Source organism: Orcinus orca, chromosome 2 (genome assembly GCF_937001465.1).
Source record: "Orcinus orca chromosome 2, mOrcOrc1.1, whole genome shotgun sequence".
In the NCBI taxonomy this organism is placed as follows: domain Eukaryota; kingdom Metazoa; phylum Chordata; class Mammalia; order Artiodactyla; family Delphinidae; genus Orcinus; species Orcinus orca.
Window position 1 is genome coordinate 179,789,191 of NC_064560.1, and position 25,431 is coordinate 179,814,621.

The 25,431-nt window shown below is 39.7% G+C and overlaps 1 protein-coding gene across 1 annotated transcript in view; it reads left to right on the forward strand.

The window, feature by feature from the left end:
* TSHR (thyroid stimulating hormone receptor) overlaps positions 1 to 25,431 on the forward strand; it is a 173,913-nt gene that overhangs the window by 111,448 nt on the left and 37,034 nt on the right. Inside the window, exons 5-8 of the mRNA XM_004262300.3 lie at positions 10,948 to 11,022; positions 13,480 to 13,554; positions 15,282 to 15,359; positions 18,578 to 18,646. Of these exons, the coding sequence (XP_004262348.1) occupies positions 10,948 to 11,022; positions 13,480 to 13,554; positions 15,282 to 15,359; positions 18,578 to 18,646 (297 nt within the window). The remainder of the gene's footprint in view (positions 1 to 10,947; positions 11,023 to 13,479; positions 13,555 to 15,281; positions 15,360 to 18,577; positions 18,647 to 25,431) is intronic.

Genomic DNA, 25,431 nt, shown 5'->3' on the forward strand with positions numbered 1-25,431 from the left:
GGGCCTTCACATCCTTTTGCCTCTGTCCAGAAAGTTCTTTCTCTCTCTCTTTACCTGGTTAACACTACCGATTATTTTTTCAGCCTAAATATTACTTACACATACCCTTGATCCCACCTAAATGAATCCTTCACTTAAATCTATGATTGAACCCTTTATTTTTGCTTTATAGAACTTACTGAAATTTGTGAGAACAATGCAAATGTGTGAAGACAATAATAAATGTTTCCACAAGGCAGTGTGTTTTGTGTGCCAATCACTCACACCATCAAACCAAAACCAAAAAACGGGGAACAATTAGATATATTCTAAACATGCACTTTTAAAATCATGAATTGAAGCAGAAGACTGAAGAAGTCTGAATTAATGAAAATTACAATTGATAGAACATTTAGTATTATATGTGAACACACACAGATGCATATATGTTTAGCTGTCCTTAATGGAGAATTTACCATGTCCCAAGCACTATGCTGAATGCTCAACACACATATTTACTCACTTAATCTTTGCGACAATCCTCTGAAATAGCTACTATATTTTACAGAAAAAAATGGTGTTCAATAACTATATATATTTATATATAAAGTGCATTTTATGTAAACATCACATAACTGGACCTTGCTTTTCTGTCTAATAATCCCTGCCCTTTTTTTTTTAGTCCATTGCATTTACTGTAATTATTGATATGATTTAAACCTGCCATTTTCCAATTTGTTTTCAATTTTTCTTCTCTGTTCTTTGTTCCTCCTTTGTTTTCTCTTGGATTAATCAGGTTGTTTTTGCTTTTGTTTTTGTTTTCTAGTATTCTCTTCTATCTCCCCTATTAGCTGTTTAGCCCTTTGTAATATTTTCTTGTGGCTACTCAAGGGATTATAATATGCATCCTTCACTTATCATAGTCTACCAAGAACGATTATACCAATCCCCATATCATGTAAGAAACTTTTGAAATTATAATTGCATTTGCTCTCTCCCATTTTTTGTTCTGCTTTGTCATATATTTTATTTCTATATATGTTATAAATCCCACCACATTGCTATTTTTTAAAAGAGTTAATTAATCTTTAAAGAATTTGAGTAAAGAAAAACTAGTCTTTTACATATATTCCCATATTTAATATTTCCAGTGTTAATTCCTGCCTGTAGATCCAATCATTCCCTTTAGCCTGAAGAACTTCTTTTAGCATGTTACTGTGGTTCTGTTGGCAACAAATTTTCTCAGCTTTCATTTATCTGAAGATAACTTTATTTTACCTTAATATTTAAAAATTAGTTTTGCTGGGTATAGAATTCTAGCAAGGCAGTTTTTTGTTTTGGCCCTTTGAAGGTATCTTTCCATGTCTTCTGGCCTCCATTGTTCACTCATATTCTCATCATTGTTCTCCTATGGATAACGTGTCCATTTATCTCTGGCTGCTTTTCAGGCTTTCTCTCTATCTTTGGTTTTCAAAATTATGTACCTAGGTGATATTTTCTTTGTCTTTAACCTGCTTGGGGTTTGCTGAACTTCCTGGATCTATGGATTTCTGGTTTTGTTCAAATTTTGAAACTTTTGCCCAATATTTCAACAGACTATGGTGGAAATGACATCATGCATTTTCAGGCCCAGTCTTTAAGAGAACTGGCAGCTTTTAATTGAGACTCTTGGAGGCTTGAACCACTATGTAAGAAGTCCAGCTACACTGATGGGAAGACCATATGGGGAGGCCCTGAGATTACATGGAGATGGAGAAGCAGCCAGCTGAACCTAGCCTTCTAACAACCCGCATCAGAGCCAGGCATAGAAGCACAACCATCCTGGACCCTCCAGATTGATACAGACACCAGCTATATACCAACCAATGATCCTAGGGGATGCCACATGGGGCAGAAAAATTGCCCTGTTTAGCACTGCCTGAAATCCTAATCCACAAAATTGTGAGCTATAATAAAATGGTTGTTATTTTAGCCATTTAGTTTGGGGTAATTTGTTATGCAGCAATAGATGGCCAGAAGAGGTGGGACACTGAGAATCTGTAATAGAAAACTACAAGAATGGCAGGTTTCTTTGCAAATTATTGAGGATCCTAAGTGGTTACAAATTAGTTCTCCTCAGTTCTAAATTTCAGCTAGGATACTGGTTGGACCCAAAAGTGTACATATGATAAAGATTTATGACTGTAAATTGTGTACATATGATAAAGATTTGTAACTGTAAATTGATGAAACACTAGCCACATCCATCTTCTATTTCATTTCCTTTATAAAGAAGCCAATAGCATATAGTAGACGGTTGCTGTTGTTACTCCTATTAATAGTAGCTACCAATTACTGGATGCCTTTTATGGGCACGCACTCTGCTAAAAGTGCTTCACATATACTGTCCCACTTAATAATACTAAGCCTCAGTTTCCACTATGTAAAATGAAGATGGTAATAAGTATCTCACAGGGCTCTTACCCAAGTTTACTCAACTAAGAAATTTCAGAGTCAGAATTTGAAACCAAGAGTGTCTGCCTCCAGAACCAATGCAAACTCAAAATATCTCTTTAATTAAAAGAAGAAATAATTAAATAAAGTGCTGCCCTCAGAAATATGTTTTTACTGTTTTGTGGATTTTTAGGGTTTTGTTTTTGTTTTGTGGATTTTTTTGAAAATCACAAGTAAATAAAAATTCTACAACTGGGTAGGTAAAACGTGTGATTTACAGCAGATAGTGAGATAAGACTTAATTTTGCTGATTCCCTGAATTGAATCAAGTGGATTTATTGGAGGTTTTGAGAGCACCAGTCTTAGTCCTGATCATTAAATAATCATGAAAGTAGCTGTATACATCCTCCAGGCATATATACACCACCATGTGTAAAACAGATAGCTAGTGGGAACCTCCTTATAGCGCAGGGAGCTCAGCTCAGTGCTCTGTGGTGACCTAGATGGGTGGGATGGGGGGTGGAGGGGTGAGGGAGGTCCAAGAGGGAGGGGATATATGTATACATATAGCTGATTCACTTTGTTGTACAGCAGAAACTAACACAACACAGTAAAGCAACTATATCCCAATAAAGAAAAAAATAAATTGAAAAAAAGAAAAATCATTTTTATAATGTTCTATTTCTAGTGGAAAATCTGCTGATAAACTTACATTTTCCTCAATCCGCTTCAAAACTCTGAACATTTATAAACTCTCTTTGAATTAGCATCTATTTTTTAAATTCCTCAATAAATTAAAAATGCATCAAAATCATGAATATCACCTTCCATTATAGATTATTTTTCCCCAGTTATGTAATGGAATGTTAGTGGTAAAATGCTTTATCGATAATTATCATAGTAGAATAATTAAGATATCTCTCACTGAAAAGCCTTGATACACAGTAGCAGAGACAATAAAACTCAGAAAAGTCTGATGGGAGGAATAAGTTGTTAACTTTGGAGTATACAGTGTAAAACCTCTCCCCTGACTTATGAATCTTCAGTAAAATCTACATTGCTCACTTTCTGATGTGAGTGGATTCCTTATTATCAGCTGGCAAGTATGATGGAACAGAAGAATGATGGGACAGTCCATGTCTGGGTTACATTTTAGAAAAATGTGACTACAAGTATTTTTTAATCCTGTAATCTGGTGTTGAAGAAGTCCTCCCAAACTAAAATTGATCCATTAATAAGCATTTTAGGATAAAGTTGTCCAATAATTTTGAGTCATTAAACTTACTCTTATCTTAAATTTTAAAAAAGAAAATGTAGGAAATAACTTATTCTGTGAACTTATAGACTATTTCTGAAAAGTGAGTGTTAGTCCAAAAATCGGGACTTTAGAAGCTAAGGATCAAATATATACAAGAGCTTTGACAGCCTTGTACTTTTTAACCCAGTAATTCCATTTCAGCACATTTTCCCTAAGAAAATAAACATAGGAGTGAGAAAAAAGTTCACATAAAAAGCCATTTGGGGCTTCCCTGGTGGCGCAGTGGTTGAGAGTCCGCCTGCCGATGCAGGGGACACGGGTTCGTGCCGCGATCCAGGAAGATCCCACATGCCGCAGCGCGGTTGGTCCTGTGAGCCATGGCCGCTGAGCCTGCGCATCCGGAGCCTGTGCTCCGCAACGGGAGAGGCCACAACAGTGAGAGGCACGCGTACCGCAAAAAAAAAAAAAAAAAAAAGCCATTTGTCCCAGAATTAATTTATAATAGCAAAAATTTGGAAACTACTCAAATGATTAGGTAGAAGAATGGTTTAGTATGAAATATTGAGCAACCATTAGACATCTTTTGTCATAGACTAATCTCAGAGGAACTGCTTTTGACACAATGCTGTAATAACAACAACCACCACCAAATATATCTACGGAGAGAAAAAAACTGATTTTCTTTGGATCATGGAATGATGGGAGATTTCACATCTTTTTGATGTGAAAGTGTTTACAAGTTTTACAATGTATATATATATATAAAATCTTTATAGTCAGATGAAATAAACTTTTTAAAAATTAAGGAGTCCTTCAATATGCATTAATTTTGAAATTAATACTTGATGTTAAAATACATGGGTGATTCAGCTCCCTCCCACTGGTGCAGGTGCCGTCCCTATTCTTTTGTCTCTGTTTTTTCTTTTTTCTTTTGCCCTACCCAGGTACGTAGGGAGTTTCTTGCCTTTTGGGAGGTCTGAGGTCTTCTGCCCGCGTTCAGTAGGTGTTTTGTAGGAGCTGTTTCACATGTGGATGTATTTCTGATGTATTTGGAAAGAGGAAGTTGATCTCCGCATCTTACTCTTCCGCCATCTTGAAGCTCCTCAGTCCAGTTTTTGTCCCTAGGCATTCTTTAAACGTCAGTCTCTTCCTCCCACCGTCTCCACTTGCCTTATGTTACTAACGTGATGGTTGCATGAGATCAACATTTTATGGTTTCACATTTGGAAAAGGGAATCTCAAGCCTGTATTGCACAATTTTCTCTGTCCCCATAAAGCTCAATTAATCTCATATTAATTACTCTTCTAGCCCTTTTACTTCAGTAATTACTAAACTTGTGACTGCCATAAACTGACTCTCATACGTTTCATGCTATTAGTGCAGAAAACTATCCATTTACTTCAAATCAGACGGATTTTATAAGGTGAAAAACACTTTTCGGTATGGGTGAACTAAAAAAACAAAAATACGTGGGTGATTTATTATGTGATAAAAGCCTATCACAAAATGTTACTTCAACATTAATTTACTTAATTCTTAGTCCCAGTTTTCACATCGGTATAGTACAGCATTTAAAGCATTTAAAGTATTTAAAATAACAAAATTCTGGCTTCGCCAACATATTCACATCTTGGGTTTTTTTGGGTTTTTTGTTTTTTTGCGGTACGCGGGCCTCTCACTGTTGTGGCCTCTCCCGTTGCAGAGCACAGGCTCCGGACGCGCAGGCTCCGGACGCGCAGGCTCAGCGGCCATGGCCCACGGACTCAGCCGCTGCGCGGCATGTGGGTCCTCCCGGACCGGAGCACGAACCCGTGTCCCCTGCATCGGCAGGCGGACTCTCAACCACTGCGCCACTAGGGAAGGCCCACATCTTGTTTTTAAAGTAGCTAAATAATTAGTTGCTACTTCCCTACACCTCCTGGAGCATGCAGTAAAGTTGCACATGATAGATGTCCACTAATTATGTGTTTAAGGAATCTCTCCACACACCACTCACTAGAGTAAGCAGATCTAGTGAAAGTCAAAGTGGCCTGCCTCCCATTTTTTTGAACCATTGCCAGTTAAAAGCAGACTAGAACAAAAACCTGAAAATCAAATTGAAATAAGAGTTGCGAAGGATCTGGGACTGGCTGAGAGCTAGGTTTTTGGTTAATGGTCTTGCTCAGTTTCTTGTTTTAAACAACACAGTCTTATGCATTATTGCATTTGTATTTCTTAAGAGTCCAGCTATGCTGACTGGGGCAGCTTCTCTTCTCTTCAATTATTTTAATTCAGTCTCCGAGCCCGGTGGGAGTCTGACGCTTTCCTATCGCCCTTGGCCCCATCTAACTTTGCAGGTGAAATGCCAACTCGAATTTATTATCGCCCTCAATTCTTTCCCAGCTTGGCGTGCTTTTCATTCATGGACTGGAGATGTTTAGGGTATATAGGCAAATATCTCTAAGGCTGAGGATCACAGTCAAATGCCAGGACTAATGCCTATTGAATAATTGAGGTGGGAGGGGGGACAGGACAATGGAAGAAAATCAGTAGTTGGAAAGTTCCTTCATAGGAGGGTTTAAGCCTTCATTTCCCCCTTTTTGTCTGCTCCCTCCCCAACCTGAGAACTCCCTTCTCTCACCTTGCTGATTTCCCTGTTCTTTCGGTTTAGACTGGGTACTAAGTACCTGCCACAATGCCAGTTGTTTTAAACAAACCAATTTCTCTATTTTTGGCTCTGAGAATTAACAAATATTTCTCAGAAGAAGAAAAAAATCCAGAATCTAGATGTATGATTAAATGAACCTAGTGTATGCTAAATTATTAATCTGCTGTCTTGTGAAAACACTGCACACTGGGCATCATTAGACTTTTCATCTAAATGTCCATTTTATTTGAAATCCAATGAAGGGAAATTAAGCAATAATGAGTATTTATATTTAAGCTCTGGTCGATGATCTCCTTTAAACATCATTTAAAAAAACAAAACAAAACTGTATTTGGAGTTAGAATTCCTAGTTTAAGGCCCAGAGTTGCCTCTAACTGTGTAACAGATCAGTCACTTAACCTTTCTAAGCGTCTGCATTGTTTTGTCTCTAAAATAAGGAGGATGTTACCTGTTTCTCTAAAATCAGTTCTTCTATTCCCTCACTGGTAGAACTGTTCTGAGTAATAAATATACCCAATCCCTTTGCACCTTATAATTTTCCAAGGCTGGGCTTTTTTCTCTTCAGTAAGCTTCAAGACCCTCAAGTATTTCCCTGACACAGCTAAATCGCCCCACTCCGTGGAAGAGCATACTTGAAGATTTAAGCAGACTCTTTGGCACTGCATATTAAAATTTTTTATATAGGATATGTATTGCTATTTTGTTTAATTTGGGGTTTTCTTTTGCATGGCTTTTATTATATTTTTTTCCTGATTTGAACAAGATAAAATAAAAAGTGAAATTCACACATTCCTAGCCTCCAAACCTTTCTCCCGGAGATGACCACTATTAACAGTGTGCTCTGTATTTTAAGAATTTATTGATGCTTATTGTATGAGTTTGGGTAGGCTAATTACTGTAAGAAATAGACAAAAATAAAAATGTGTAAACCCTAAGGTAACAAGTTTATTTCTTCTTTATGAGACAGTACTGGGTAGATGAGCAGGTGGGCAGGGTAGCCTTCCTCCATGCAGTCACTCGGGGACCCAGGCTCCTGATCCAGAGGCACTGGGATCTTCAGCTCTTGTTCAAACTCACCCTGCAGGACATCTCTATTCCAACCCACTGTGCTGAAATTGCATATAGGTTTTCTTTCTCTCGGTGTCCCCAGCTTCCTGGCAGCATATCTGGCCTCCTGCACACTTGAGCCATAATTGCTTTACTCAAAATTGTGTGATTCAAATTCACCCTCCCAGGCATTCTTGGAACGCATTCCAGTTTGGACTCCTATTTTCTCCTTCTTATCAGAGGTTTCTGGTACTTACCTCTACACCTCCATTGCTTTTTTTGCAACAGCTATACCAGCTGCATTCACTTCTGACATCGGTCTCCATTTAGCTAAACTACTGGCAGTCCATTCCCCACTCCCCTTCTTTGTTTCAGCAGAGATTTTATTTTTCTAGATTTATCGAGATATAATTGACATATAACATTGTGTAAGTTTAAGGTATGCAATGTGTTGATTTAGTATACTCATATACTGCAAAATGATTCCCACCATTGCATGAGCTAACACCTCTGTCCTGTTACATAATTACCATTTCTTTTTTGTGGTGAGAACATTTAAGATCTCTTGTAGCAACTTTCAGTGATATAGTACAGTATTATTAGCTATAATCACCATGCTGTACATTAGATTCTCAGAATTTGCTAATCTTATAACTGGAAGCTTGTATACTTTAACCAATATCTCCCCAGTCTCCTGACCACACTCCCACCCCAGTCCCTGGAAACCACCACTCTACTCTCTGTTTCTCTGAGTTTGGCACTTTTAGATTTCACGTATAAATGATTTCATACAGTATTTATCTTTCTCTCAGCAGAGATATTTTAAAAGTCATTTGCAAACAAGTGTTAACCACTTACCTCAGAAGGTGGCTTCTTTTGCCTGGTGTTTTCTTGTGGTATCTCTTGTCCATCTTTCCCCTTTATTTCACTCATACATTTTCCCTGAAAAATCCATCTCCTCTTTTGTGTCTCCCTCTCTCTGCCTGTAGCCTCTCTCACCTCTTTCTTCTCTTACAGCCGCCATGTTGGTTGCCAGCCTCATTTAATCAGCTGTAACCAACAGCTGTGGTTCATTTCCCTTTCATTCTCTATCCCTAAAGTTGATTCAGCCAGGCTACACTCTTTTATTGTGACATTCTCTTGGGCTGCTCACTCAAGTTCACTTGTTCAACAATAGTCACTCATGGAGCAATTTTCCAGACTGCAAACCACACTCAGTTGTCAAACTCTTCTAACTAGTTTACGTTTGATTGACAGACGTTTGAACCGTCCTCTCCAAATGGAAAGCTCTGGCAAGGAGTTTACTGCTCACCACACAGAGCATCTCAACAGAGTCTGATAGTCTTAGAGGGGCAAGGTGGGATTGCTATGAGAGTGTGCAGTGGGGTAGCCAATGGTCCTAGTTTACCCAGGATAGAGGGAGTTTCAGGGATGCAGGGCTTTTAGTTTCAAGCCAGAGAAAAATTTAAACCATCTAGTTTAAAGTGGGTCTTTCTATGCAGGGTCTTGGTTGGATAAAGATCATGTTATGATAGTTTAGGATTAGTGGACACAACAAGGCAAAGATTTTGAAGTGAGGGTTTCTAAGAGTTTTGGGATATAAACTGTTGAAGCATTGATGGGTCTTTCAAGAAGTTCCCAAAATTAATAATAAAGTTATTTTCCTGGGCAAAAGTTATGCTAATGAAGACAAGGGACCGGGAAGGTTATGCTAATAATAGACAGTAAGCTGAGGTGGGGGAAGTGGGAGATGGTTTCTGTTCTCAGAGTTAATGCCACGCTCTCTTTTCCAAGGTCTGTTTCATATCCACTGTCCTTTGTCAAATGCAAAACCTAGTGGGGGTTTTTTGTTCGTTTGGTTTATGTTTTTAAATTTTTGCAAACATTGCATTACCTCCAACCCCAAGTCTCCAATGTCTGCTCCAGCTTTCATTCCACTCAGGAGAATAACAATAATAAAACTATCACCTATAGAGCCTTCACCATAAGCTAAGACACATGTCAAACCCGTTATAGACATTATTTGACCCTCATAAGAATCTTATGAAAGAGGCACTATTATTGTCCCTATTTTACAGATGAGGAAACTATGGCTCAAAGAGGTCAAGTAACTTGTCCAAGGTCATGTAGCCAGAAGTGGCAGAGCCAAGATTTGATCTCAGGTCCACCCAACTCTTCAGTAATAAAAGGGAGCAAATTACTGATATATGCTACACGTGGATGAACTTCACAAACACTCTGTTAAGTGAAAGAAGCACAGACTACATATTTATGATTCCATTTATATGAACTGTCCACATAAGGCAAATTTAGAGGTAGAAAGGAGATCAGTGGTTCCTAGGCAAGAGGCAGGGCGTGGGAATTAATTGCAAATGTGCATATGATTATTTTTTGTCATTGATAGAAATGTTCTAAAACTGGATTGTGATGATAATTGATTTTACAATTCTGTAAGTTTACTAAACACATCTAATTGTATCTAATCACAACGCATGAAGTTAATGGAAATTCTTTCAGTAAAACTGTTTAAAAAATCCCAGAGGCCAGATTCTAAGCCTTCTAGTTGTTACCAGCAACCCCTAGGTGCAGGTTCCTTTAGGAATCAAGCCTTAGGTGCCATTCAGAAGGGGATAGACTATAAGTCTTACTAAGTTTTCCTACCCTCTTCACATAAGCCTTTAAACTCTTTTAACCAATCTACACATGTTGAATACATTTAATTCTACCAATGAGAGCCTATTTCTAAACAGGCGCTAATTTCATTAATGCTAACTATGCATTTGGATTAGCATGTATATAAACCTAAGTAGATAAGTTATAGACATATATGATATTATCACATGTGCTCAAGAGTTTTCAATTACTGATATAGAAAAATAAACCCAAGTGAACTCTTAATACTCACTACCTCTACTGCCTCTGAAATAGCAATTGACAGAGGAGCCTCACTGACCTTATTTTCTTGCTGTAATCCATTATATAAACCACTCAGACTCCCACTCCAGGGCCAGGTTACTTGCTGTTGTTAATAAAGATATCTTCCCTCAACAAACCATTGGAGAGATTTTTCTTTTCTATTCAAATCTAAAAGGAAAAAAGGCTCTGAGACTGTAGATGAGAAAGGTCACCCCAAAATTTAAATGGATTGAAACTATCCAGTGATGAGAGCTGAACAGTCATTGTGTCCCTGAAAGGAGCCAAAAAGTAGCTTGTGGGCTTCCCTGGTGGTGCAGTGGTTGGGAGTCCACCTGCCGATGCAGGGGACACGGGTTCGTGCCCCGGTCTGGGAAGATCCCACATGCCGTGGAGCGGCTGGGCCCGTGGGCCATGGCCGCTGAGCCTGTGCGTCCGGAGCCTGTGCTCCTCAATGGGAGAGGTCACAACAGTGAGAGGCCCGCGTACAGCAAAATAAAAAAAGTAGCTTGTTGTGGATGGGACTGGCTCCTGGGAGAAGTCCCTGGGGCACCATGTAAATGTGTATTCCTCTCAGGAACATTTGCTAAACCTGATTTATGTTGTTTCATCTTTCATAAGAACAGAAAGGGATATATTAAAGTGAATATGTTTCCTGTACTTTTACAGAGAGATTCGGAATACCAGAAGCTTAACTTACATAGACCACGGCGCCCTGAAAGAGCTCCCCCTTCTAAAGTTCCTGTAAGTATTAACTCCTGTCCCTTCCTACCGTTTTTTTTTAAGAGAATTATAATGTAGGAATATCCCTAGGATGATGTGAGCCATTTTAGTGGTGTGTGGCCTGGAGCAAATCACATCCTGACTTACTCCCCACCTTTTCCCATGAGGCAAGGTAACAGGTGAAATGATCCACATTTTAAAAACCTATTCAAAAGTCAACACATAATGCTGGGACGAGAGACCTGCCCCAAGAGACATGAGGGAGAAAATGCCATCATGTATATATGGTCTTTAAATGAATATAACAAAACAAAACAAAAACCTCTGAAAGCCCACTGGTCAATTTTGTTAGGAAATGGGTATCACAATATTAGAGTGACTGTTACACAAAAACAAACAGAAAACAAAAAAGGGTAAAACCTCATCTCTTAGAGCTAGGGGGACAAAAATGGAAGGGACAGCACTTACTGCTTTGCTTTGGTGACACCTTGTGAGCTAACTGTAACCTCAATGAGAGCAGGGACCACAACACTTTCGTTCTTTGTTGTATCTTTACTGCTTAGCGCCTACTGCCTAGGTACTCAAGGAAGTGTGTTCAGTGGATGTGTGTGTATGGCCTCAGGTCTTCTGGGTACCTTCCTTTCTTCCCTTCTTTCTTGCTCACATGCGTTGTAAAAAATTAGAACACAAAACGTTATGAAGAAAAAAAGCCAACCTTAATCCCAATACTCAGAAATAATCACTATTAACATATTAGTTCATTTCCATCTAGGGATTTTAAATAAAAGTATATATCCAAATGTATTTTATGAAATTAGTCTTTAAGGATGAATAGAGTTTATCCAGGAAAAGGAGGGGGAGGGGTAGAAGAGAAATACAAGTGGATGGGATAGCATGATAAAGATACAAAGGTGTGGAACCACATTACTTGTTTGGGGAATGAAAAATAGTTCAGTATTGAAGAGGTAGGGGTGGGAGATGCCAAGAGAACAGAAGAAGATATGGATGAGAAATGTGGCTGAAAGGGTATCTGGGGAGTAATAAAAACTTACAGCACAAGGCAATTGCTCCTGTGTGGACTTTGAATTCCAATCCATCAGTAACTCTTTGATATGATGGTCCCCTGCTATGTGCAGGGCTCAGTGGGGAGCATGTAGGATAAAAAAACATTGTCCTTGACTTCAAGAAACTTACAATCTAGTTAAAGAAGATATTATATATGGGATTGAAAAGTTCCTCCCCTAGGAGAACAATGGTAAGTGACAAATAAGAGGTACATACATTATCTGGGGGTGCAGGTAATTAGAGGAGACATCCAGAAGGAGATGGACTTGTTCAGGGTTTTAAAGAATAGACAGGTCTTGGTCCAAGTCCCTAATATGGCATTTCCAGCCCTTTTTGATATGGTCCCCACTTAACTCTGGGTCTCCCCACCGTACTCTTCCACATGAACAGCTGTTGCAATTGAACTAGATGTTTTTTACTGTTCTTCAAATATACCTCATGGACTCTTACATCTCTCCTTTGTTATTTAGAATGTCCCATTTGCTTTTTTGAGACCTCAGGCTCTTCTTCCTCTTCAAATCATATGTCTTCCCTTCTAGAAGGAGTCAGGTCAGAATTTGCCTTAGATGGTACAGCAATGGGACTAGAATTTTCTCTACTGGAAGACTTTCTTTAAAGATTTACTGGTAGTTACAAGTTCTCACCATGTCATACTGAAGATCTCAAAAAAATCACTAAATCCACTACCTATGTTCTAGTAGCTGCAAGAAATGTTAAACCAACTAAGTCTGAGAGGCATCCAGAGTTTGAGAGTTTTTGTATTCATGCTGTCAATGCACGTTTTAATCTTGACATTTTGCCCTGATGACACAGCTTTGGAGAGTGAAGATATTGTCTTTGACTGATTTCCTCCCTTATCTGGACATATTTTTATGGTACTGCTGCCATGGTATTCTCAAGTGACTGCCATGGGAATACCATTCTTGGTAAAATAATGAACACAATATAATGTAGAGTTTGAAAGAAGAAGCCTGGCTTGGAGTTGGGTAATTATATTATCTTCCTGTCCCATCCTCTCCTTATTCTACCCTCCCTTCCCCCCAACACACACATAATGTCCTCCAGTTAAAACAAGGAAATCACACACACACACACACACACACACACGGAAAGAAATCTGAATTCCTATTTCTAGGAATCCCACTTGGTTCAAACAATCCCCAGATGCTTCTAAACAGAAAAGATGTATTGACACTGGTGGACTGGGCTAGATTCTTGATTCTTCAGGGAGCATCATTTCATCCAAGGATTAGAACTTGCCATGGTCTCTCAGATAATTAATGAAGGACTTAGGATTTGATCCTAGTCTGACTTCAGAGCACATACTTTTAGCTATTACATTATTCTACTTCTTATGTGTTGATTTTCTTACCTTATTTCTGTTCTTTTGTTCTTCTTTTTCATGTACTTTAGTGGCATTTTCAACACTGGACTTAGAGTATTCCCAGACCTGACCAAAGTTTATTCCACTGATGTATTCTTCATACTGTAAGTGTGCACATATGCAATATTTGGCAATATTTTACTTGCCACTGACAAGAACTGGGCTGCAGCCAGAGGGGTTGGTTGAAACCAAGTGAAGCAGTTGTTTCAAGGAGGAAGCAGTGATCAGCTGTGACAAATGCACTGATGGATGAAGTAAGGCAAGGACTGAGAAATGGCCATTGGGTTTAGTAACACGGGGCATCAGTGATTCTGAAGAGAACGCTTCCAGTGGGGTTCTGCGGGTGGAGAAGTCTGGTTGGAGTGGGCTCAAGAAAGAACCAGAAGGGGGAATTAGAGAGAGTGACCATAACAAACTCTTTAGGGAAGTTTTACTACAAAAAAGAAGCAGAAAATGCCTCAGTAGTTGGAGCATATTGAATACGGAGAAAAGGGTTTTTTGTTTTTTTATTTTTAATGGGAGAAACTATGGCATATTTTTGCTGCTGGGATTGTTTGAATAGAAGGAATTTGATGATAATGATGATACTCTATTTTTCACATAGTTTTTCACAGCTTTTCACTCTCCCATGTGTTATCATATTTGCTCCTCTCGACCACCTTACGAGACATAAAAAGAAGTAACAATTTTTCCACTAAACAAATGAGGAAACGGAGGAATAGAAAACCTAAGGGATTTTGTCTGAGGAGAGTCCCAAGGAGCAGTTGTGAGTGGTGCTCAAACTACTTCCTGTGACTTCTGATTGGGGCCATGGTGCTCTTTTCCAAAACCTATGACACAGTTAAGTATCTTACTAGTTGTTTAGAAGTGAAAGGACATATGCAGAGAGAATTACAGACTGAGTTTGAACTACAGAATCAGCAAAATGTAGAATGATAGGATCCAAACTCTTGGGATTCTGTTAGAAAAAATGCCCATGCTTCTTTGCTGCAGAAGAGCTCAGTTCATAATACAGGCCGTCTTCCAGCAACTAGACTGGCATAGAAATGTTCTCTAGGAGTATATGTCTTGCAAGTGGAGGGCACTTCAGTAATACTCATGAAATGAAATCAGCTGATCCCATTCTAGCAACCCTTTTTAGGGGTTCCACACGCTGAGAAAACGAGTTGCTCTGGACAAAGTATTAGTCAGCGATTCATGAGAAATCTCTGAGACCCACCTGCTCCCCTTGCACATGAGGATTGTCAGGAACCTCAGCCCACACCCAGAGCTCACTTGCTCACTGCACATGTGGGGCTCTGAGTATATGTCCACCTAGGACAGCTCTCACCACCTCACCGGACCTCTGAGCCACCAACAGCTAAGAAGTGTCAATGACACCTAAAAAGAAATAAGATAAAACTGAATTGTGTCAGGTTATTTATTTAAGGGCATATGTGCAGCAAGAGCCCAGCTCCAGAAGGAAAGCATTTTTTTTTTAATTTATTTTTGGCTGCATTGGGTCTTTGTTGCTGCACACAGGCTCTCTAGTTGTGGCGAGCGGGGGCTACTCTTCATTGCGGTGCGCGGGCTTCTCAGAGCGGTCGCTTCTCTGGTTGCGGAGCATGGGCTCTAGGCATGTGGGCTTCAGTAGTTGTGGCTCACGGGCTCTAGAGCGCAGGCTCAGCAGTTGTGGCGCACGGGCTTAGTTGCTCCACGGCATATGGGATTTTCCCAGACCAGGGCTTGAACCCGTGTCCCCTGCAACGGCAGGCGGATTCTTAACCACTGAGACACCAGGGAAGCCCAGAAAGCACTTTTTTCACCAGGTGTTTTTGTTCCTCTCCTGCAGTGAAATTACAGACAACCCCTACATGACTTCGATCCCTGCAAATGCTTTTCAGGGCCTGTGCAATGAAACCTTGACACTGTGAGTACTGCCAGTTCCACTCCTGCCAACAATGAAATATTTATTTGGGCCACTGTACTATTTCCACAGGCCATCCAAGAACCGTACTACCATATAGTATGTGCTCTATGGTCTACCGAGGGTTTCACATAGTTAAATAAGAGTAGTGACTCATGGTGTGGTGCTCTACAGGTGACGAAGTGGTTTAGGTAACAAGACGAGAGAGTATTCCCTTACAGAAGTGGTCAGCACACTTTATCTGTAAAGCACCATTCAGATTTTACAGACCACATGGCCTTTGTGGCAACTGTTCAGCTCTGCTATTTCAGGGCAAAAGCAGCCATCCACAATATAGAAACTAATGAGCATAGCTATGTTCCAACAAAATTTTATTTACAAAAACAGCCAGTGGGCCAGATTTGGCCTGCAGGCCTTATAATAGTCTGGGTTCTAGTATCCCCATTGAACAGAGGAAGAACCTGGGGTTAAAGCAAATTTAAGTGACTTTCCCAAGGTCACTGAGCTAGAAAATGGTGATGCTAAGGGCTTTTCATACTCTGCACTCATACTTCAACTGTGTCGTCACAAACTATTACTAAGTTCCTATGAAGGGATATTGAATAGAAAACATAGTTCTGCTCTACATCATCACTTTGCCAGAGTTTGAATGGGTTCTGCTCTTTAGTTGTTCAAAAGAAATGCTAGATCAGGGAAATTCACAAAATGTTCTAATGAAGGAGATCTAATAGAGGTACAAAAGATGAGTTAATTCTCCAAGCCGGTAAAAATTCCCCTCTCTCATTGAATTAGCTACAAAGTAGAGTTGGGACTACGTCCAAAAGATCCCGTCTCTCTAGTTTCAGTACCACTGCCCAGGTTCAGGCCTGGTGGGGGTTTTGCCCAGATTGTCACCCAGCTCCCTTTCTCCAGTCACACTACAGTCCAAGGGTTCTTCATCGTATGCAAACCTGATTGAATTATGCCCCAGCAAAATTGATCCAGGCCTCCACACGACCCTTTGAAGAGGCAGTTTCCAAGCGTTCCAAGTCAAGCAGTCTTGACCCTGTGAAGGTATCTCAACCTCTGGGACTCTATCCACAGTGGAGCATTTCAATTCATCCTTCTCGAAAAATGGGGAGAGCTCTCTTGATAAGACAAGAGACTCCTCAGCCACCATTTCATTTGACAGCACAGCAAAGACTGGGGTTCAGCCTGCTCAGTCCCCAAACCTCAAGGCCATTTACCTCTTCCGTAAAGCCTTCCATTGTGCCCACTCATTGTATATAAACACCAGTCTCAATTTCTTTGCAGAATGTTACCTCCACATTTTGACATCTTTTTCTAAGGACCCGTATCCCAAGCAGCCCTCTCAAGTGAAAGCTGCTGTTTGTCTCACACCCAGCATGGGGCCCAGTAGGCATCTGATAAACCTCTGAATGAGGGAACCTTAACTTTCCTGAAATCTAGAGGTGGGGATGGCATAGCTTGTCCATTATCTTTTCAGATGATTATTTCTACATACCTGCAAAAGTCCTGGCTTCTTTAAAGCTCATGCTCAAAAACTATAAACGTGAAAGGGTATGTGTCCAACAGCAAACTTTGTACCCATATTCCTGGTAGGATAGAGTTTCAATCAAAGTTTGCAACCCTTTGTTCTTTCTTTCCTTACTATGTTTTTCTTTCTTCACTATTTTCCCTTTCTGAGACCTACTTGTCCAATAAGAGTTTTATTTAATCTTTGAAATGTAATTCCAACAAAGAACATTTTTATTGTCCAGGCCTCTCAGCAAACTGTGGGAAAATAGAAATGCCAAATGTACAATTCTCACATCTTCATTAATGAACTCTAGTTCAGAAAAAATTAACTTACCTATAGAGCTTTCCCAGCTTCTGTGCTTAGCGTCCCGGTGCATTGCAGTCCTCCCCCAGGACACCTTAGTAGCAGGAAATAAACTCATTGTGTAATTATTTTAAACAAAACAAAAAGCAAACAAGGATTGCCTCTTAGTTCTTCACAACTACATACGATAAATCCAAGCTTGCAAGGTATTCATTTTAACATGATCGTCTCATAAGTGTCCACACCTTACTTGTTAAATGTATAGCTGTTTTATCCTGCCAGTAACCTTTTGATTAGGTATTATTTTATCATATTTTTACAGACAAGGAAAACTGCGGATAATTGAGGTTGAGAAGTTCTCAGGGTCACCTACTATGAAGTGACAGAGCCAGGTCTAATTCCAAGTTTGGAGTCTCCTGTATGCTTCTTACTGTGTTACCAGAGTTCACAGGAGGCACTGCAGTAGTTTTCAGAGTTCTCCTACAATCGCCACTCACTGTGCCTGATTGTGGACATGGCAGCCTTCTCTTATCCCATGCCAGTAGCCCCCAGGAACCCCCATGCACCCCTGTGTAGACCAGAGTTCCCATGGCTGGAGCTCCTTTTCCAGCAGAAAGGATGTGTCCTTTTGGTGTGTGGGAAGAATTGCTTTTGAGTTCAGAAATCCTGATTCCCGACAGCTGTGCATCAGTGCGGCTTTGGCAAATCACCTCCATATCTCAATAACCTGACTAGGAAATAGAGGAGATAATGCTTCAGTCCAGCCCTTGGAATCGCTGTATGAATTAATTAGTTGCAGAAACATAGCAACAAGTTAAAACATTAAAACTTCCCCCAAAGGCCGTGGTCTATCTATTTTCTTAGATTTGTTTTTGAAGTTCAATTTGATTCAGTCCTCAACAATTTAATTAAGCATTTAATATATGATACACCCTGAGGATTAAAAATATGACTATAAATGTGAAACAACATTTTAAAGAGAAAAATATAAAACCTATGCATTCAGATGAATAATGTCTTTTAAAGTGCTCATCTTGAGAAACTGCACTTATTCCTCCATTATTGACATTGGGTTAACTATTTCCTGAAACCCCAGTTTTTTGAGTATATGTAAAACATTTTTAAAAAAATCCTTAATGATTGCAAATCTTTGCTCATTAAAGTGAATCTGCTTCTGGGAAACAGCTTAAAGCTCTAGGAGCTAAGTCTGGAGAATGGGGAATTCAAACTGGAAAACACTATTCCATGTCCCAAATAAGACGTACTGTAAAGTTTTCTTGTAGGGCCTAAGAACCTTCATGCACATCTCTGGCACTGAAGAAATGAAGAGCAACCCTCAGAGAAGAGCCAGCACTACCTCTTATAGGTCACTGATTTCTCCTCTCTCTGTTGATTATAGGAAACTATACAACAATGGCTTTACTTCAGTCCAAGGACATGCTTTCAATGGGACAAAGCTGGATGCTGTGTAAGTCAAGGGTTGCCATGGAAACCACTATCCTGCCCTACACTCCCTCCCCCAAGAAGGACCATTCAGTGGGTCAGAATTCTGCTAGAGATAGGTTCCACCAGAGCATTCCTCAACCCCAGAGTTAGCATGACCAAGACTTGGGGATAATGTTAAGGAACTTGACAAGAGCCAGCTTTAGTGGATACACATTAACTCCAATTCTAAATCCCAAAGCTTTTATCCTTAATAAAATGGAGAACGATGGTGTCACCTTCTATTATCTTATAGGAGTGTGTGTGTGTGTGTGTGTGTGTAAATGTTCATCTATCATGTACATGAAGTAAAGGGGTGTCTTTAATTAAGTCCAAAGCTACTCAGAAGGTAAGGCTTTTCTTTTCGTTTTATCTGACATATTTTCAGGAAAGGTGTCAGTTTATATTTGATTCAGTTAGAAATAGCTGAAAAGCCATATCCAGATTTTGGCTTCTCTGCAAATAAATAATGCCTAGAACAGGATATTGGCAAAAAGATAGTGATTAACATGAGTCTCTGTCTTTGTAGTACCTTTCTATCAGATCTCTGTGGTCCCCAGTGTCCATGCCAGAGCATACTTTGTGTCTAAGAGCTGCTAGACTGGTTCAGCCATACTGGTGTGTGATTTAACCTAATAGCTAATAAATGACAAAGAGGTTTAGTAGAGTCTGCTTTCCACAGTATGGTGAACTAGATAATTTGTTTCTACTACGAAAGAACTAGATGATATATTTCGAAAAAACTTATTTTATGTCATATCCCCAAGAGAGGGAAATGAAACAACTAACAAACCAGTAGCTGAAACCAAAATGGTGGGTGCTTACAGAGGGTGCAGTTCCTTTGGGGGCAGCTGCCAACATCAGTGGTGCCAGGAGACTAGACTCAGTGAGAAGTCAGTGAGAAGGTGGAGAAGTGATGTAAACCTGAGACTGCTGGATTAAGCCAGGGAACCTGGATGAGAGCTGGAGTGGGACCACACTAGTGGAACCTCTGGACTCCTGGCAAAAATAAATGCAAACCTCTGCAGAGGAAAGAACCCCAGTGCAGGCCCAGATTTTTAAAATCAATCAAATAGGTGCTTACAGTCAAAAATCACACATAGGAAAGGAAGAAACTACCATGCGTAAGAGTCAGCTGAAGCAACAAACGATAGATTCTTGTGTTTAATTTGTTTTATGACCGTTTACTGAGTATTTTTAAACAATTGTATTTTTTCCATTCCAGAAGTTCTATTTGCTTCTTTAAAAGTTTGCCTGCTCATTTTTGTAATTTCATCTTTTTTTTTCCCTTTAAACATTTCATACATAGTTGTTTTATATTCTGGAAACGATCATTGCACAATCTTAAGGCCTGTGGTTCTAGATCTGTTGTGCTCTACGGTGCTTCTCAAACTTTATTGAGCATATAAACGATCTGGGGGGTCTCGTTAAAATGCAGAATCTGATTAAGTAGATCTGGGGTGAGCCCCAAGATTCTGCATTTCTAACAAGCTCCCAGGTGATACTGAGGCTGCTGGTCCATTGAGCAACTTGAGCAGGGTGAGTTAAATTACCTGCACAACACAGGTTAATAAGTTCAAAGTCATTATACCTTGACGTGGCTTCCTAACTTCTGTTTGAAGTGGGGTCTCACTCTTTACCAGGCTTTTGGGTTTCTTAGTAGTCTTTGTTAAGTGAAGATCAGAGTACCTATATCTAGATTGCCTAGGTGTAGGCTCATCTGGGTTGATATTAGTCATTTGTTTAAATACATAATTATAGGGGAAGTCTGAAAAGACTCAACAGAGTAACATGAATACTTATACATCAAATTTATTTACAGTATTGGAGAGACCCTACTTCCATCTTAACTTTATTGTTCAAATCTCACACAATCCTACATTTAATTTTCTTTTCTTTTTTTAGTGTGCAGGATGTTTATTGAGGAGAGCTCCTGGAATCTACCGATATGGAAGGGAGGGTATGAAAGCAAAGCAAGATGGGGTAGCAGGAAAAGTTGGCTGACCTGACAGAGAACTCTGGAGCTAAATATGGCCTAGAGTTTTCCTGTTTCGCTAAAATGGCCAGACAGCTATACTCCCATTTTCTTTGGTCGTTAGATTTAAGCTACCCTAACATAGGTTTCCTTAGGTGAGACCATTCTCTGCAGCTGAGGCAATCCCAGGGACTGATAGCTAAAGCTTTTCTCCTGACAGTAGGCCCAGCAGCTGGATAGACAATTCCTTCCTAGATGGAGGACCCAGGTGTATGAGCTCCATGCCCACCACTGTCATAACTTGAACCTCTTGGATTCAACTTATTTATTTATTTATTAACCTTTTCATTGGAGTATAATTGCTTTAAATGGTGTGTTACCTTCTGCCTTATAACAAAGGGAATCAGTCATACATACACATATATCCCCATATCTCCTCCCTCTTGTGTCTCCCTCCCTCCCACCCTCCCTATTGACCTTGTAAAGTTAAACAAAGTATACAGGTGGACTTCTTGCATCTTTTGATAGAATAATCTGAATTACTAATATCCAGCAGGGGGATACAGTATGCAGAGCTTCTCAGGGAGTTCTTGGTTCCAGGAGCACCTCTCTGGACTGGTGTTCCACAGAACACTTTTTGGGGAAAGCTACTTAAGAAGAATCTTTTGATATACTGCCTTGTTCGGAGGCAGGTAAATTTAACAAGGTTTATTCAAGAGGCAGGCTATGGAGAATCTTAAGAGCCAGTAAATTTTCAGATCATCCTGTGGTCTTCTGAAGTGAAACCTATGAAAAGATTATGTAGGAAAACGGTCTCTACTTCCTACCAACTTTCTCCTTAGACCATATCATGGGCTCTGTGAGAGGCTTGGTTGATGGGAGAGAGTTATTCTGATGAAAACAATGGATTCTAATTCACTGATTCTCTGAATTACATACAGTCTGTTCTAGTCACTACAACTATCCCTTGAAACACAGGAAAGAAATCAACGCACCATTTTCACATACTTTCTTGACATTTTTATGTAAAATTTGGAAGGGTTTAACAAATGTGGGCAATATTTCTTAACTGAGAATCATTTGTTTCTTGATTTTTAGAAGTCTAGATCTGAGATCAGCAAACTTTTTCTGGAAAGGGCCAGATAATAAATATTTTGGGCTTTGTGGGACATAAGATCTCAGTCACAGCTTCTCAACTCTACCATTGTAGTGTGAAAGCAGCCACAAACAATTCATAAACAAATGAGCATGGCCGTATTTCAATAAAATTTTATTTACAAAAATTGGTGACAGGCAGAATGTGACCACATGGTCGTAGTTTGTGGACATCTGGTCTAGATGTAGGTATTCAGTGAGGATGACCATTGTGTGATGAAGTATGTAGTTTAATTTCTCCCAATTCCTTGTAAAGGTTAAATGGCAAACATGGGATAAAGATAAGAAGTATCTGGACAAAAATATTTTAGGGTTTGAAAGTTAAGATCCAATCATAAAATAAAATAAAGATCTTTTTATCCAATCAGTATTTTAAACCTGAACTTAAATCTCTGCTCCTGTTATAAAACAACATTCCATCTGTTCGTTCTACCCTAAGTTTGTGATTCCTGGTTGATGGAAACTAAACTTTTCTTAGCTTCATGCTAAGAAAATGAATGTATCCTATAAATCCAAGGTAAAATCAAGATGATAATCATGATGAAGATGCCTGGAACTAGAGGAAGATAAATAAGGGTTGAGCTGTAGATGGAGAAAACAGAGGTCAGGTTTCCATAGTGATAACAAAATAGTATTCACTTTGTGATTTTAACATGGAGCTGTTGCCTCTATCCTCAATACTAACTGTGATTTAAAACTAATGTAAACACATCAGTATTCTATAATTACCCTAATATTGTTCAAATACTGTACATGGCATGTTAGCAATTTGTTGAATCCTCCAGAAGTATGTTCAAATATTTTAACTTCTAATTTAAACAATTGCTCATCCAAAAGCGTGATTATTCCCCATCATCTGCCTCATGTCAATTTACTGAAATTAGCAGATTTGACCTCACTTAGACCTATTTTATTAGTGTAACCGAAGAACACGGTTGCAGCCAAGTTGGACAAATTCCACATTGAGAACAAGCACTGATGCCTCAGCAGCAGTTGGGTAATTAAAAGTTCATGAAAATTATGGCAGATGCTCGAAAGTACACGGTCCTGTGATTTCATATGGAACCAAGCACACTGTCATCACTCAGATGTGGAATTAATAATAATACAAGCATCCCTTGCTCAACAGAAGTTGAACTGCTCTCAGTCACAAGTTAAGTCACACATTCATTCTTTGGAACCTCTTTTCCACCCTCTCCACACAATCTGGCATGGAGATATATCGCTTATCTCAGAAAATTTAATTCTCTGTATTGTATTTTGTATTGTCAAATTCTAGCAACAAGCTACCATCTGACAGTAAACATTTGGGCAGAAAAAAATACCATTTTGATGTGCTAAGAGCATACTGAAACACTAATCGTTATGAACAGAGAAGTCAACACAATTCATGTACTAATTAGCATCACACATTAGCTTATTACAAGCAAAACACTGCAGCTTGGAGCACTGGGAAAAGATGACGATAGAGAAGATTATAGGATTAAGCAGGCTATTCTTTCTAATGGAGTAAGTATTTGAACAGCTTGTAGGATATGCTCCAAGGCTGGCTTTTACCTCTGCCTGTTGAAGCCTTGAGCATTTTCTCACCTTTTACTGTTTACAGGCAGGTATCCTGATTTCAGCTGCTAAAAGGATTTTTATGGAACAGTGAGGGCTGGGCAGCGATTCTCTTTAATTTTCCAAATAACTGATGGTATGAGAGCGAAATACAGTTCCCACAGAAGTATTCCCATGAGAGTCACACAGTATAAACAGGTGCCCGCCCATTTACCCTAAGGGGATTGTGGAAATGCAGGCTCAAATTCTATCTTGGAGCTGAAATGTATCCTAAAACTCCCGAGAGAGCAAGGCTCAGCAGCAACCACAACTCTCCTTACCACAGTGTCATACTCCTCCCTCTGACACGTCCTCACTTAAACATAATACAGAGGGTGCCTTGAGCTAGGAGTTACCCAGCAACTGGACCTTCATTTAGTCATCCAGCATGTTTTCACTGAATGGCTGTTGCGTGCCAAGTGTGAGTCCAATGGGGAAGGATGTGAGCTATGTCTATCATACTGAGCTCATCAACTGGATAGTCTTCCCCAGCTCATTCCTGACCATCTTCATTTTTCTGACCACACTGTTCTTCCTTAACTGTGAGATACACGGCACTTAAATCAGGGCAGGACTTCTTAACTCCCCTCTCCCTACACCCCCCCACCCACCACATGAAAAATCTGACATATCTTTTCTCGGAAGAACTTCATTTCTTCCAAGAGGTTCTCAAAGAGGCATACATACTCCGAAGAGTGAAAAGTCATTGAATACTTACATGTAGCAGTGTCTATCCTATTTTTAAAGGAGATACCCGTCCTTTGCTCATAAGCCCTTCCCAGTATTTGTACTTAGAAAGACTTTCAAGAAGTCTTTCCTTTCACCGCAGACTCCGAGACTTTCTACTCTTCTTTTGTTTACATTCATCTTGTCCTTGGAAGAGACAGTTTAGATGATCACACACACATACTCTCCCAATAAAATAATCATTGTCTGGAGTAGGTTACCCATGTAGTCTACCAAGATTTGTGATTGACTTACCCAAGTTGGCTTACAGAATGTGGATTCCAGAGGAATCAGGATAAGTCCGGGTCAAGGAATCAATTTAACTAACCTGACATTCCCAGTAAACATTATATGATAAATGAGGCTGATGGAAGCACAATCTTCTTGGATATTAAGGCTTCTGCAGATATATTTCCCCATCCCCATCCCCTCCGCTCCAGGAGAAGGTAGGATCAGCAATCTGAACCCAAGGTTAAAGCTTCATGGCATTATCATAATTTGTGATAATAAGACAGCCCTCCAAACCGCTAAACAGCAGAATGATGGTTTCATTTTTAAGCACCTAATTATTTCTAAGAGATGAAGTGCCCAAACAACCCTCTTGGTTTTGAAGAATGCAGCCTCCCTCAAGACTCCAGTTCATCTCCGTTCAAGTTGGCTGCACCCTCTCTCCATCCTCCTTCTCCCCTTCTGGACTCTGGCTGGCTTTCCCAGTTTAAAGTCTTCTGCAGCATTTCTGGTAAACTCTAACGCTTATCAACCAGACTCCTTATCCTTGGGGGCGTATTGAATATCAGATGAGAACACTGCAGAATTGTACAAGCAATTATTTAGTTTTACAATCATTTCTAATGATTAGAGCAAGCCGATTTTCACTTGCGGCAGTCAGAGATGAAGAGGAAAAACTGAGATGAGCTCACCAGTCCTTACTTGATTTTCAGCAGTCTGGGAAAAGAATGTGATCTGCAAGTTGCATGGTCCAGAGAATATAAAAAGAGACACAAGCCAGTGTGGCACTTGAGTTGAGTTAGTTGTCTTTTTACAAAACCATGCTGCTCAAGATCCTCTCTCCAGGTGTTTTGTCTCCAAGGCAGCTCTTGTCTCCTCTGGCTATCACTGATCATGAACTCTGTGGACACAGTGGGTTGAAGGAGACTCCAACAACGATCGAATGAAGCCTATGAGTGAGAGACTTACATGATAGCCATTCATCCAGAAGGCACAGACTTGCTGCTGTTAACATCTCAGTTGCGTCTTTGTACATATATGAGGGTTAATTGATACCCCCGCTCCATTTTTGACTTAACAGCACCCTG